The 15256-nt window shown below is 42.4% G+C and overlaps 1 protein-coding gene and 2 long non-coding RNA genes across 3 annotated transcripts in view; 1 reads left to right on the top strand and 2 right to left on the bottom strand.

The window, feature by feature from the left end:
• LOC310757684 lies at positions 1–15213 on the top strand. The gene is made up of 2 exons (XR_014545407.1): positions 1–2426; positions 10299–15213. It is a non-coding gene; the product is annotated as an uncharacterized lncRNA (long non-coding RNA).
• The window catches only part of LOC310757703, a 421645-nt gene that overhangs the window by 38366 nt on the left and 368023 nt on the right, over positions 1–15256 (bottom strand). The window lies entirely within an intron of this gene.
• The window catches only part of RUVBL1 (RuvB like AAA ATPase 1), a 22249-nt gene continuing 20806 nt past the window's right edge, over positions 13814–15256 (bottom strand). The window contains exon 11 of the mRNA XM_083603091.1: positions 13814–14309. Coding sequence (XP_083459217.1) covers positions 14150–14309 — 160 coding nt within the window. The 3' untranslated portion in view covers positions 13814–14149. The remainder of the gene's footprint in view (positions 14310–15256) is intronic.

Genomic DNA, 15256 nt, shown 5'->3' on the forward strand with positions numbered 1-15256 from the left:
TGGAAGGTGGAATCTTTTTTTTTTAAATAGGTAAATCAATTCTTCCCTTTATTTAATTACTGAGGAGCATTGCCAGAAGGTGCCAAACTAGGGTAGTAAAGTTCCTCAACTAGTAGATGGTGCAGTGTGAGAGGGGGATGCAACCTTAATTTATCACAAAAAGTGAATTCAACTTTAATTTAAAACCTTCAACTTTGCCACCAATGACTGGCTTACCGTATTTTTCCGTGTATAAGACTAGTTTCCCCCCTAAAAAATAATGTCCAAAATTTGGGGGCGTCTTATACACGGATAGATCCCCCCCAATTTTCTTAAATCAGAGCCCCCCGTCTTATACATGGGGTGTCTTATAGATGGAAAAAATAAAATACGGCAATTGTAGCATTTTTCCCATTCTCTGTTTTTCTGAAGCCTCAGTGCTAATATGGAAGGGATGGGAGGACAGTATCAGTAGCTACCACTGGGAAGTCAGTTCTAAGAGCACCAGATTCCTGGAGATGATGTAGGATTTTGTGTGGACTGTAGAAGCAGCATCATGGACCATATGGGGAGACCCATAAGGGACCTGGAAAGAATACTGAATCTTCATATTTGACACCTGTTCATTGCACCAGTAGCTGAAATTCAGTGTGGATCCACAGCACTATTTGTCAGTTTCCATGTGTCTTTTGTGGTTAGCCCTGTTGGGCATTGATATGCTGCCAGATACTGTGAATTGCTCAAAATGCCTATGGCATGAATTCAAACTGTGGGCCAACATTAATCCAGCTAGCTGACTGCTCACCTGTTCTCCTGCAACCTGGGCATATATTGTGTTAGATGAACAATTCACCAAACCGGGATGTAATCTTCAAATGCTGGCAAAATAAATTCCCCAACCCCCAATAAAAGATAATTTGAGGAGTATATTGCTGAGAACATCAACTTTATTTAAATACAGAAGCAGGAAATTAGCCAGGGAGTTGGTTAAATGCCAAAGATGTTAAAGGTTTAGCAAAGGAGGCATAGGAAATTGCAGAAAAGTTTAATTGCTTGCATCTCTATTCACTATGGAATATTTAATTATGTAGTTACATATTTATTAGTTCAATTTTATAACTCATCCTTCCTTCCCAAAGGGGGCCTAGGGTGGCTCACAATAGTAAATTTACATTAAAGTGGTTTAAAACAATACTGTAACATATTTCAGTCAACAGTTAACATCAGATTTATAAGAACTTCATAAAACTCTTTGGCCTGGATTAACAATAAATCTATCTACATGCTTGCTGAATGCAGCTAAAGAGGGGGATCCCTTGGGAGGGAATTCCATAGCTAGGATGCTGCCACTTAGAGTGCCCTGTTTTAGGTCCTATGAGTAGAATCTGTTCCACAGCTTACAAATTTCAAGAGGTCTCAATGTATTGATGAAAATGCCAAGTACTTGTTTCCCAAGTCATGTTATATTATCTGCTGCTAGTACTGATGTTTTGAATTGGTCCCAGTAATTCACAAATAGCCAGTGGTGTGGCTTAAGGAAAGCAGATAATAGGATATTCTCTTGTTACACCATAAAAGGTAAAGGTAAAGAACCCCTGGACGGTTAAGTCCAGTCAAAGGCGACTATGGAGTGCACTACTCATCTCACTTTCAGGCCGAGGAAGCCAGCATTTGTCCACAGACAGCTTTCTGAGTCATGTGGCCAGCATGATGAAACTGCTTCTGGTGCAATGGGACACCGTGATAGAAACCAGAACACATGGAAACACCATTTACTTTCCTTCTGCAGTGCTATCTATTTATCTACTGCCACTGGTGTGCTTTCGAACTGCTAGGTTGGCAGAAGCAATGGGAGCTCAGCGTTGTGCTGATTCAAACCACCAACTTTCTGATCAGCAAGCCCAAGGGGCTCAGTGGTTTAGACCACAATGCCACCTGCTCCCTCTTACACCATAAATTAATCTGGCAGTGGTATTCTATATCACTGGTAACTTTTGGACTGCCTTCAAGGATAGCCCTGTGTAAAAGGCACTGCAGTCATCTATCCAGGAGATTGTTAGATCATGGAGGATCACTGAAAACAAGCACTCATTCAAGGAATTGCTGTAGCTGGTGAACCAACGAGAGCTGTTCAGTACTTAACATCTGAAACACTGTTATGAGGAATAATGTCTGAAGGTTTAATTGACAAGAAAGGGATTCAGGAGTAAGCAAGGAAATCACCTTTTTCCTGTTCCAGGTGAAGTGTAGAAAGTGTTATTCAATTTTAATAATTATGTTTTGTAACATACAGATGGAGCGGTTAAGCTTTGACCCTCCAGGTATAGTTGGACTCCCTACTCTCACCATTCCTGACCATTGACTGTGTTGCCTGGGGCTAATGGGATCTCTGGAGAAGGCCGGATCTGGAGTTTAGCCATGTCTGATACAGGAGAGCAAACCTTAATGTAAGTATTAGCATGCTCTCTTCCAACTCTATGATTCTATTAACCCCTCACCCCCTTTCAAATCTCTTTGAGAAAGTAGCAAGTGAAGAACAGGAAACAGGCCAAGCAGAGTTTAAAAAATATAGGGAAATAAGGGGGGGGGGGTTCCCCAAAGATAAATTTGGGGACTGTTGCTATTTGAGATTCATAAATGCTCTTGAGTTAGGAGTGAGCAGCCAGGATGGGGTTTGTAATCCAAAGCATCTGAAGGGAACCACTGATCTTCAACTGGTGGAGAGGGACTCACTACTAGCTTGCAGTCTGATCTGGGATGGATTGTGATAGTAGCAGTCAGACATACAAATATGTGGTTCAAAAAAATAAGATATGGGTCCCCAAATGCATGTTTGGGTTAAAACTAGATCCTAGTTTTCAAAACCTTGAAGACTAGTGTTCTAAGCCTCACTTTGGAGACACACGCAAACCTCCACGCCCATTCCTGTGTGGAATGTAATCATTATTTTACTATTTTAGATTACCATTTTGAATAGTACCCCCCAATCTCTCGTTCTGTACTGAATTCCGGGCCTCTTGCATCTATCTCTTCAGTATAGTGGTGTAAGCATGAATGACAAGACTAATAATCTCACCCCCGCTCTTGCTGGGCCCAGTAGCAGGTGTCCCAATACTTTCACTGAATGCCACCTTCCCCCCCCCAAAAAAATTATCAACAATCTTCCTTCAACAATGATTTATTATTGGCATAATTTGCCTTGGTACAATGAGCCAGCGAACATATTTCTGCACCCGGGTGACAGCCAGTTGATGGCTCTCCAGGCTCCTGTTTTATTTAGTGTTGAACCTCATATGATTTGGTTACATTTCTTCCCCCCTCCCGCTTCTCCCTCCGCCCCCCACCTCCCATCCTCCCCACCCAACCTTTTCTCATTTTGTTTTGTTTTGTATGAGTGTGTGTTTCGCATAACCCTGGGCCGGCTGACAGCGCTTGTAAAAACCAGAAGTCGATCTTGCCGTGGCTTTTCACCATTAATCAAGCTGCCTGGAATTGGAAAGTAACACTGACAGGCTTTTATCTTGGAGAGAAGGAGGATGGCAGATGTATTTTATGGTGGATGAGCCTTCACAGCTTCTATTAGGCTGGGACTTCAGTGGTACAAGGTGGTGGTTTGAAAGAAGGGGGGGGGGAGAAACAGAGAAAGAGAGAAGGGAAGAAGGGACGTGGAGGTTTGGAAAGGGGGACGTGTGGTGGGGGAGACCAGCCGGGAGAAGCAGGGAGAGGCCTATAGATAAATAGATCCGTCAGTCAGGCGATGTGAAGGTCTCTAGGCGGCCAGCCATTGTAGGTGACAGAAAAGGCAATCAAAGACAAAACAAATCAAAAGGTACATCTTATCAGCAGCAGGCCAGCTGGACTTCCACAGCACTCACAGGCCCTGCGGAGGGCAGGAGAAATTAATCGTGCTGTCGAGGCCAGAGAAATTGTCGCCGCTGAAGGTCCAAGTTCAGGCAAGCAGAGGTGGCCAACATTAAAGGAGAAAGAGAAGCGGGGGTGGTGGTGGTGGTGGGTGTTGTGGGGGGAGAGGAGAGAGAGAAAGCGAGAGGTGCTGTCCCACCAGCTCCCTCCTTCCTCTCCCACCCCCCTCCACCGGCCGCCTCGCTCTCCTGACAAGTGCATTCATCGTGAGATGATAGCTGGGCACCTCTGATTGGTACCTTTAATAATATAGCCCTCGCTCAGCTGTCACCCTGAAAGAACAATTTTTCCTCCCGCTTTCCTCGATGCAAAGATACATTCATAATGAGAAGTGTGACAGAAAGTGGGAGCGCAGGGAGCCAGGGAAAGTTTGGAAGAGCATTAATCAAAAAGTGAAGCCGGGGGTGATGGCGGCTGCCGGGAGCGACAGTGCCATCAATATGGGGTTTGTGGATGGTGTGCGGACCTTTGGGTTGAAACTTCCTGTTACGTTTGAGCCACCTCAAAGTGAGGATGCTCTCACAGTGGGGGAGGAGTGACTTTCTCCTTCCTTCCTTCCTTCCATCCATCCCACAGAAACATCAACTTTGGAAACTTCATTTTTCTTCTTTGCCAAGAGGCTGTGATCAGAGCCATACTCGGTGAGCTAAAGCTTATGCTTTCATCTCATCGTAAAATCACAGAAACTCAATGTGTACCATTGGACTATGAGCATAATCTAACCCTTATAGCTATCCTCTTCTCCATTTTCCTGTTTTATGGGGGCAAGGAGTGTCCTCCAGGAAAGGTACCTTCTATCCCCAGAGTCTCCATTTTCTTAATCCAGAGCTTTCCAGACTTTTCACATTGGTGACACACTTTTTAGACATGCATCATTTCGTGATGCAGTAATTCAGTTTTACTAGCAAACTGAAGCTTAAGCTAACCCATTTCCAGCCCCAAGAGGAGTGCGGGGAGTGTTTGTGCAACACACCGACACACTAACATGTCGTGACACACAGTTTGGAAAGTTCTGTCTTAATCCCTTCTTGCTTCATCCCTTCCATAAATGTTGGTTCAGAAGTTATGGGCCAACTTGTAAGGTAACCCTTTGTCACGTCATTCCCATGGAAATGAGTGCAATGATGGGTGCACAGATCCATAGACAAGACTACTTCATCCTCGCAGTGACATTATGACAAATGCAGGTTGTGCAGTGTTATTCTTACTGTTGGGGTCTGCCTCAAATATTGCCATTATATTTTCCTCGCTCTGTTAAATTGAACCAGAATCCAGCTAGCATTATGCACGTTAGGATCCTGTTGATTTAAATGGTAGAGTTAAGCACATTCTTTGCTGGCTCCCATAGAAATACATGGAGCTTAGAGCACAATCTCTGCATGTTTATATGTGTTTGTGTTAATAGTAGGACATGGGACTTACTCCCATATAAATGTGCATAAGATTGCAGTTTAACTTTGCTTGGTTCGTGTACTTAACATTTCTTCTACAGTACTACTGCCTCTGTTATGGATCCAGTGAAATAGTCTCTAAATCTTAAACTACAATAAAATGGTTAATTTTTAAAGCGCCACAGAATTCCGATTTTTTGCCACAACAGACTAATACTGTTCCTTTTCTGGAACAGACCAAGAGTGACATTGTCATTTTCCATGTTGCCATATATATTCTTTTATAGATTAGTGCTGAACTAAGAGGTTGTATTGTGTCATCTGACACATCAGCCTGTTTTTTTTGTTGGCTGGTGTATCCAGGATTACCTTAATGTATTTAGAATTTTCTGCTGCCTTCATTCCACTCTTGAAGTACTGAGATCTTGTGGAGATATTTACATGCAATATCAGTGATAGGAAGATCACATTCCTGCAGCCTCAGATTACTATGGAGAGAATGACATATGTCCACATGACTCGTATGCTTTGTGGATGTAATGTTTGCTATTCAAATTATTATCTAGAAAGAGCACAAGACTGACTCACATAATGTTAAGCAGGAACTAGTAAAGCTGCTTTCATATATTATTGCTTAAGAGAGTGAGCAAGCTTGGTCTATAGCTTGGTTCTACCATGTCAGAGCATTTTCTGATCAGCTGTAGCTCAGTAGTAAAGCATGTCTCCAGTTCTGTTGTTGCCAGTCATTGCAGCAGACCCTCCAAGGGTTGCTATTTTCCAGGGACGTCCCTGATTTAGAGAAGCTGTCCCGGTTTCTGATTTCATCCCAGAATGTCCCACTTTTCCTTAGGACAGGGGTCAGCAAACTTTTTCAGCAGGGGGCCAGTCCACTGTCCCTCAGACTTTGTGGGGGGCCGGACTATATTTTGAAGGGGGAAAAAGAACGAATTCCTATGACCCGCAAATAACCCAGAGATGCATTTTAAATAAAAGCACACATTCTACTCATGTAAAAACACGCCGATTACTGGACTGTCCATGGGCCGGATTTAGAAGGTGATTGGACTGCATCCGGCCCCTGGGCCTTAGTTTGCCTACACATGCCTTAGGATGTCCCTATTTTCATTGGGAAAATGTTGTAGGGTATGGAGTTATCCAACCCCTGAGCCGTCTGAAGGCAATCCTGCATAGGGAAGTTTTTTTAAATGTTTAATGTTTTATTATGTTTTTATATATGTTGGAAGCTGCCCAGAGTGGCTGGGGCAACCCAATAAGATATGTGGGGCATAAATAGTAAAATTATCATTATGGAATGGGATGTCCCTGTTTTCATTGGAGAAATGTTGGAGGGTATGGTCCACATATAGAATATCTGTCTCTTGTTTTATAAGATCTCATTAAGAATAGAGGAAGGCGGAGGGGAGAGTCGCACCCCCTCAAAAAAAATTGGCCGGGCCCCCCACGCTACTCCAGTCTGTGTGCACAATGGAACTTCTTCCTCACCTGCCCCCTCCAACCTCTAGGTGACCTCAAAATAAGCTTTTTCCAAACTGTGTTCTTAAAAGCCTCATGGGCCTCATTCGCATCAGGGGATTCTTCACTGGTGAGATCTGTACTGGTAGACAAGTTATATTGAAATAAAGTTTTCTCACCACTACTGATTTTCCCCTGAGTGGGCAGCTCTAGAAGACAATTGGACCACTGCCCATTTACTGGAGGCAACGGTTGAGCTCAACTGGACTTGACAGTGCTCTGAGCAGGGCACACAGTACATGCCCCACAATCCTTTGCAATGTGCAGGAATTTTGTGGCTGATGAGGAGGTATAAAAGTAATTGCTGAAGGTTGAAATTTTTGAAAACCACTGCTTAAAAATTGAACAGAAGACTGACAGTGTGCTTTGCCCTCCCTCCACTCCCCACCCAAACACCTTTGCAATGTAAGAGGAGATAAATAAATACACAGCCAAGATACCTAAATGGACATGTTTGCAGGGCCTTTTCATCTTCTGGTCACTGCCCTATAATACTTTCTCAAAAGAAAAGCAGGGAAATACGGTGTCAGAATCCTCTAGTAGTTGCTGTTTCTTGGATAGCTTTCCATAAGTATCTTCCAAGCACCAGCAACTTTCCATCTGTAAAATGGAAACAAGTATGTGTGTGTGTGTGTAATGATGAACAAGATAAGGAAATGTTATTGCTTCAGCCTCAGGCCGAGAATCCAATTAAACAATGATGTTCTCAGTCCCTGGCTTCTGGTGTTCACGTCCCCAGTTTTCCTAACAGACTTGGAGTTTATGCTGTGGGTAATGACAAATCATCAATCACCCTCATAAGCTGACACTGAGAGGGCCCTGGCAACATCAGAATCTAGTGTTATTTCAGTATGTAACACAGATTTGCATTTTTAAAGGCTGAAAATTAAGTAGGGCTGATATGGTCTACATTTGGCTGCCCAGTGCTGTTACTGTGGCACGACTAAAGGTGATAAAAGAGGGTGCTGATCTCCAAAGCAGTAAAACTCTTGCTGGTTACCTGTCACATCCTTGTATGCACCTGAGTTAAATTCCTAATGTTTACATACAAACTGCCAATCCTGTCCCAATAAGCCTCTTTCTGCCTTGAACCATCACCACAAGACAAGCTTTCCTTATTAGGGAGGGATCTAACGGCCACCCCAATCCAATTAGTCCAGTAGAGGGGACTGGATGCCATAGTCCTTTGCCCCAATCCAAGGAAGTGACACGTGTGAGTAATGAAAGGATGGACGGGACAAAGTTTGCTTTCTGATTTTTCCACAAAACCTACTGCTGAAGAAACAAGCTGATCCATTTAAACAGCTACTAGTCTCTTCAGCAGGAGTAGAAATAATAGAAGCAAACACAGGAAAACACACAGCTCCAGTTTAATGCAGCGTTCTTTCTCCACTTGTTGCACTGTGTGGATCCCAGCTTATATTAGGGATCGATACAAAACGCCTCAGCTTTCTGACCCCTTTCCTCTTCCAAGTGCCCTCCCCAAGGAGAAACCAGTATAGTCTTTATTTTAAAATCAAATTTATTACTTTTTAAAAAGTAACAAAAAAAATCTTTTAGCATTGTGGCATCACAATAAAGGAGGCTGCATGGGACAGTTTGGTGCAGTATTTAAAAAATAGGATTTTTAAAAATAACCAAACGTGTGTGTGTGTGTGTGTAAGGGGAGACAACCCCCCCCACCAATGTGTTAGCCACCCCTGGCATATGGTATTGTTTCCTAACTCTAATTGTTCCCTGTCTTGCAGACATCTCTGGTTCTTTACTTGTCACTGTTCTCTTTATTGTACAACATGTCTTAGGGATGATGCATAAGGTGGGTCAGTCTGGTCTGCACATACACACACCTGTGGTGCTGTGGTCTAAACCAGTCTCTTGGGCTTGTTGATCAGGTCAGTGGTTCATATCCACGTGAAGGGGTGAGCTCCTGTTGCTCTGTCCCAGCTTCTGCCAACCTAGCAGTTTGAAAGCACACCAGCGCAAGTGGATAAATAGGTACCACTGTGGAGGGAAGGTAAACAGTGTTTCAGTGCGCTCTGACACTCGTCACAGTCCTCCATGCACCACTAGCAGTTTAGTCATGCTGGCCACATGACCCGGAAAGCTGTCTGTGGACAAACAGTGGCTCCCTCGGCCTGAAGCGAGATGAGCGTCACACCCCAGCCACCTTTGACTGGACTTAAGTATCCAGGGGTCCTTTACCTTACCTTACTGCACCAAAAAAGGCAGGGCACAAATTGAGCAAGTGAAATAAAATCCTACCTGAGTGCAGCAGAATGCATTTGACCATGGTGGCCAGTGTTCATTGGGATTGATAGGGCAGAAGGCAGAGAGTTCAACAAGGTGTAGCCACAGCCAATGATAGGCAGAGTCAACTACTGCAAGTATTGCCACCATCCTCCTCCCTACTGAGCTATTACGAGGACAGCTCTGGGAATAAGGAAGAGGATGCTGAGAGCCAGTGCCACTCCCTAGACTGGATGAGAAGGCAGGTGGGAGTGGGCTGGCTGAAGGCAGACCAAGGTTTGTGCCCCATTTGCCCAAATGAAACAGTCTCCACTGTGTTTAGATGGTTATTATCCAAACAGCCAGCTTTACAAACTCCACTAAACACAATAGGCGTGGATTTCAAAAATGCCTCCAAGTGATCAGAAAGGCACTTCTGCTTGTATTTGGGGAGGCCCTGAATTTCTGCCAGTAAAATGTCCAAGTCTGTGCCAATCATCAGTGTTTGGTGTGTGTGTGTGTGTGTGTGTGTGTGTGTGCAAGCACTAGGAGTCTGCAAGAGGAAGTGTTCTTTGCTCACAGAGGTTGGGATCCAAACCAGTGTGTGAATACTGTCTAAAAGATAAATCAAACCTGTCACAAATTTTTGTCCCTGCTATGCTTAAATGCAGGATCAGATTTGGATAGCAGAGCTGAATTTTGAACAATTTAATTTTGCATATTAATATATAATTTTGCAAACCTTTTATGGTAACCTGCACTTTTGTTATAGCTTCTCTCTCTCTCTCTCTTTTGGTAAGGCTGAAACACTTCTTCTGCATTTTTAACCTTTGGAAGAATGAGAGTGACCTGAAGTGCCTCGAAAAGCTTTTACATTAACAAAAACATCAAGCATGGGGAGAATGCAATTTCAGCACTTCATATTGATATGGATGCAATCATCCTTCAAGCTGCTTTGCCAGTGCACACTGTGCCATTTGCATAGGGGGCACGTACACTGGATTTATGTGTAGTCACTTCCTTAGGGCCGTATCCCAGTAATGACGAGACCCACAACCTGAAGGGAAATCACCACTGCTGAGCTTATAATATTCAACTGGTTCCTGCAGCTCCCATCCACCCTGGGTTTAATATTAGAACTATTTTTCACACCGAAACTGAAATAGTACAAAATATGGGCCTGCTGTAATTGTTGTTAGATTATGTGTCACCCTGATAAGATGTAACAAATATTTTCCTACCCTGCAGGGCCCGTTTCTCTGTGGTTAATGGATGGAGAAACTTCTCATAGTCTGCAGGCAATCGGTCGTAAAAACTTCGCTCTGAAGATTAATGCAATAAGTGCAGCACTTCTGGAAAATGGGCAGAGCTGAATTAAAATAATGCAGTTATTTTTTTCCAGATTTAATAAGAAACCTTAAGCAACCGAGATGGGATTTCCCCCTCTGCTAGATCATCATGTCCTCCATATATAAGAACACTCTTATTTCGATTGATTTTAAAGGAGAATTACAGCTATAGTGCGTGGTGCTGTTATTCTTTCAATTGAACTGTTTATCAGTTATATGACGGCCATTTTCATGGGCAAAGCTTTGACACCAGTAATTCTGATGGGAATCACTTAATAGACCAGATAAACATTCAGGTACAATTTAGCATTCAATGGTTGCTGTTGTTTTAATCCTTTATATTACAGCTTGGTTGGTTTTCCTGGATTTTTAAAAAATACCTGCTCTTTATGAAGCATGGTGCCTGTCTCTTTGCAAACTGTTCCACAATAAAATAAAATATATGGAATGGAATCAAACAGAGCCGAAATCTGATGCCACCATCTAGCCCTTGTGTTGCCTTCCCAAAGCTGGCGAAGTGAAGTGCTGGGCTTTGGGAACGAGGCATGAGTTGCCACATGTCCAGGATTTCTCAGGCATATCTGGAATACTGCAGTTGGCAGCAGTGTAGGAAATAGGAAAAATGTCTGGGAAAATCCGGACATATGGAAGCCCATGTCGGCAGTGCTGCTTTTGCCGATTTCCCATAAAAATAGATCAAAAACGGCTAATTTTGCTCAACAACTTTTCTGTCCCAATTTTCAGTTTGAAATATGGCACCCCTAAGTGTGAGACTCTGGCAGGGTCCTAGATCCCTCACACAACTCCTTCCCAAACCCAGTGCCTCTTTACCCGCCTTTGGGAAAGCAGCACAATGGCTGCAGGGGGGAAGGGTGTTGTCAAATGTTGCTGAGGGCTGCCGAGAAAGGCTTTGAGGGCTGCGTGGTATACAAATTTAATTACTACTACTACTGCTGCTGCTGCTGAACAGCCCTGCTCTAGCACAATAATCTCTGCTTGCACAATGGAACTTCCCTCTCTCCTCACGAGGGTCAGAGGGAGATCCCAAGTGCTCATTGTACATGTTTGCAGGTTCTGTATTTAACAACTTTGCTATACAAGAACACACATGCTTGTTTCCAGGCCAGTTCAAGGTACTTACATTTAAAGCCCTAAATGGCTCAGGCCCAGACCTTCTAAAATAATCTCTCCTCTAATTGCATTTATATAATTGTTTGGATTTTTACGTTGTGTAGATAGATAACATTTGTGTTGTATTTTGTAAACCACCTTGTTTTCTGCTGAGAGGTGTTATATAAATTAAATACACAAAGAAACAAAGACCACTCTACCTGCTCCCTAAGATCCGATTATGAATTTCAAATACGTTACTTGTGTGTGTGGTCCAACAAGCAAATGAAATCTGATTTATAAATGACTCACATTTCTGACTGATGCAGAAAGGGAAACTTATATAACCTTTTTTTCTTAAGAAAAATTAATCCTTATCATTTTATGGGGAAGGAGCAGGTGATGTTCAAGTCCCTCTCTTCGTACTGTACTTAGATATACAAGTGACTTGTGCATGTACTTTTTGTTTTAGGACGCATGAAAAGTTTTGAGAAAAGTACTTTGCTCTGGGAATCTCCATGTACCATGAATAATTATGGTGAATCAGTTCAACTTCTCAGGCAGGGGCATTCCTTTTAAAAAGCAGTAAAATAGATCACAATAGTATCATAAGTGACAAATTTACAGGAAACCCCACCATACCCAGAAGCAGATGATTTACATAAGAGTTGTTCAGAGCAAACAGACTTCAATACACTGCAGTTTTTCTGGCAAGGATTTTTTTTACTGCAGTTTATTTTCACTATCATTCATTACACATTTGATCTGCTGCCATTTAGCTTTAGCTGCATGAGGAAGGATCAGGGGCAGATGACTTGATCATAAGAAACCATTAGAGCTGTATGACAAATGAAAGGGGGATAGCCAATGGTGATTGTCCTCTGCCTGTAGGAAATCCATCAGCAGAATGAGGCAATTTTTAGCTATTGCCATCAAAATCCTATACTCCCTCTTATATCTGCTCTGGAGAGTCCCTCAACCTTTTGCTGAAGTTTTATAGGGGGCATGGAGTGCTGCAAAGGGAAGGAGAGATTGCCAAAAATAGCCTCCCACTTTGTTCCATCTGGGAACACTCACCATTGGATACTGGTTGTTATATTTTTGCTATAAAGAATGTATTAGGTTCTCAAAGGGCTTAGCTGGCAAAGCCTGATTAGAAGCACTGCTAGTTGCATCAGAAAAGTCTACACAGACCTAGGTTTGGTACATTCAGCAGCAGCACACACTTCACAGAGGCTTCCATTCTTCTGTTTAGAATGAACTGTGTGTGTGTCATAAACTTCACAATTTTGTTACATTCAAAATAGTAAACTGGAAGTTCAGTTTTAATTTGGGTTTGCATACATCATACCAATCATTATTGTTGTGAAGGTTAGCCTAGTGAAAGACACACAAAGCAACAACTATGGAGAAGAAAGTGTAGTGTGTGTAAGAATTCTTCCGTTTCCATCAGTGCCAAGGTTTTTGAAGTTATTGGCTATAATCCAACATGGGCTTGGGCGTAAATGTGTTTTGCAAACTGTTTCTTGCAATCATGTTAGAAAACAACAATTTGAGTGAAAAGTTGGTACTATGAAACACATTGTATAAACTTCATGGAGCGGTATTAGATCTCTAAAGGAATTTTGGGTTGCAGCGACTAAACATGGCCCACTAGTGCAAGGCCCCTCAAGCGTCTGCGCTCTGTAAGCATCATTCTGTGATGCTGCTGGTCTCTACTCAAGTCACACTGAGAAGGAGCAGGGGTTAGAATTAAAGGCCTATTTGTTCCCCACCAACTCTAATTCCAGACAGACATACTCAGTGCTTGTTGCAAGACTGGACACCAGAGTGTTTACTCTTTCTAGACAAGATCAGTCTTTTAAATAGCTGTCCAGGAGGCAATCTACCCCATCACACCTCCACTTGCCCTGCTCTTCCATGCTTCCTCTCCCCTGGTGCTACTGTACTCGAACTGTCTGTCCTGGAAACAGCCACCCATGCGTCTGCCATATTCCTGTAATTAATACAGCACAGATATTTAAGACTAAACATGCAGGGGTATTTCCTCTTACACGGGCAGGTACATGTACAGTTTGCCACCCGGGAGAGTGACAAACTGCGCTACATCCAAGTTTGGTTATTCAGCAATTTAACTTGGAGAATTTGGCCCACCTCTCCAAAACCAAGCAAAAGCCTAGAATCCAAGTGAATGCACCTTCAAGTTTTCATTCCCGAGAACAGCATCACTTTTACTGGGTTATCCATCCTCTGTTGACAAGGTTTGAGGGACACTCCAAAACACCATTAGTCTGTCAAACTTAAAACATTTTAAAAACAAGTTCACATTTATTTTTAAACAAAACCAACAATGAAAATAAATTGTCTTTTCTAAGCAACTTAGCAATCAAATCTAGAAGAGGAATATAAGGGTATGCCAGCCTGCATCCATTTCATATAGGCACTCAATATATGAAACAAGAAGACACCACAGACATCGAGATGATTTCATTCCCTCTCGGTGAACCAAGAACAAAGGAAATGCTTCTTCTTGCTACAAAACAGTATTGTGATATTTAAGAACTTTTCAGTTCCAGTGAAAGTTAAAACCTGGAGAATGTTAAAAGAGGCTCTGAGGACTAGAAAGGCTAACAAACTTCTTCACTTCATGTATTTCTCCTGTTGATCCGCCAGTATTTTTGCCGAGGATTTGGCATCATAGAAGAGTTCATTTATTTCTTCAACTTGTTCCTTTTCTATGCTGTCTTTCCCATTTATCTTGGCTAGCAGATTGGCTGGGGTGAGTAACTGCACAGCATACCTATGGCCAAATAATAAGAGCATGTGTCAAATTAACATGCCAGCTACAAAGTAGAACAGAGAAAACTCCTCAGAAGAGACACTTACAGAAATATTCCACAGGGTGAATAAATGAACCTAGCTTCCAGAAATGTCCAATGCACCTTACAGCTGGGGAAATTAAACATTTAAGCCAAGAGCTGAAGAGGCACTTAAAACACACCCACCAACTTGACTCTTCCCACTTTGAGCAGTAATGCCACCTCCCATACCAGATGAAAAAACATTAAGAATTTCAAAAGCTATTTGTGATGTGGAAATGAGGCTGTGGTTTGAGAAACACAACTTCATAATTCCTCGAGTTGCATGGAAATGAGTGCAGTTCTTTAGACCCTGGTCCCCCCCCCCCAGTGACATTCGCAATATACTAGAATCTATTTTCAGGACTCCTCATTGCCTTGCAAGGAAGTTGTAAAAAGAATCTGCCGGCCACACTTTGCACATGAATCTATTCTATTATATATCCTGCTAGGATTGTTACAGAACTCTATTGCAATGGCTATTTTCATGTGGTCTGGAACCTACTAACTCTTGCAAAAATGTCGCTAGCCTTGAAAGTGGGTAGAATCAATTTTGCCAGCCATCAATGGGTGGCTGCAAAAGACATTGGGCTCCCATGTCCAAAATTACTGAATGTATCAACCTTCAAAAATGGCAAGGAGCAGTCAAACAGTTTAATAGTAATATGCAGTCCATTAAAATGACCAATCATTATCATACAACTATTAATTTCTGCAAAGGATTTTCACTACTATAATTTAGCTTGTCTGTAAGTTATGTATATGCAAGTATTTCTTAGGTTAATAATAAAGAGGAACCACCTTTGAATGAAATTGAATGTCATGAATAAAAGTGGATTATGCAACTCTGGAACTCTGAGCTTCGTCATTCAAGCAAATTAGTATTTCA

This window comes from Podarcis filfolensis (assembly GCF_964270895.1).
Source record: "Podarcis filfolensis genome assembly, chromosome: 2".
Lineage (NCBI taxonomy): Eukaryota > Metazoa > Chordata > Lepidosauria > Squamata > Lacertidae > Podarcis > Podarcis filfolensis.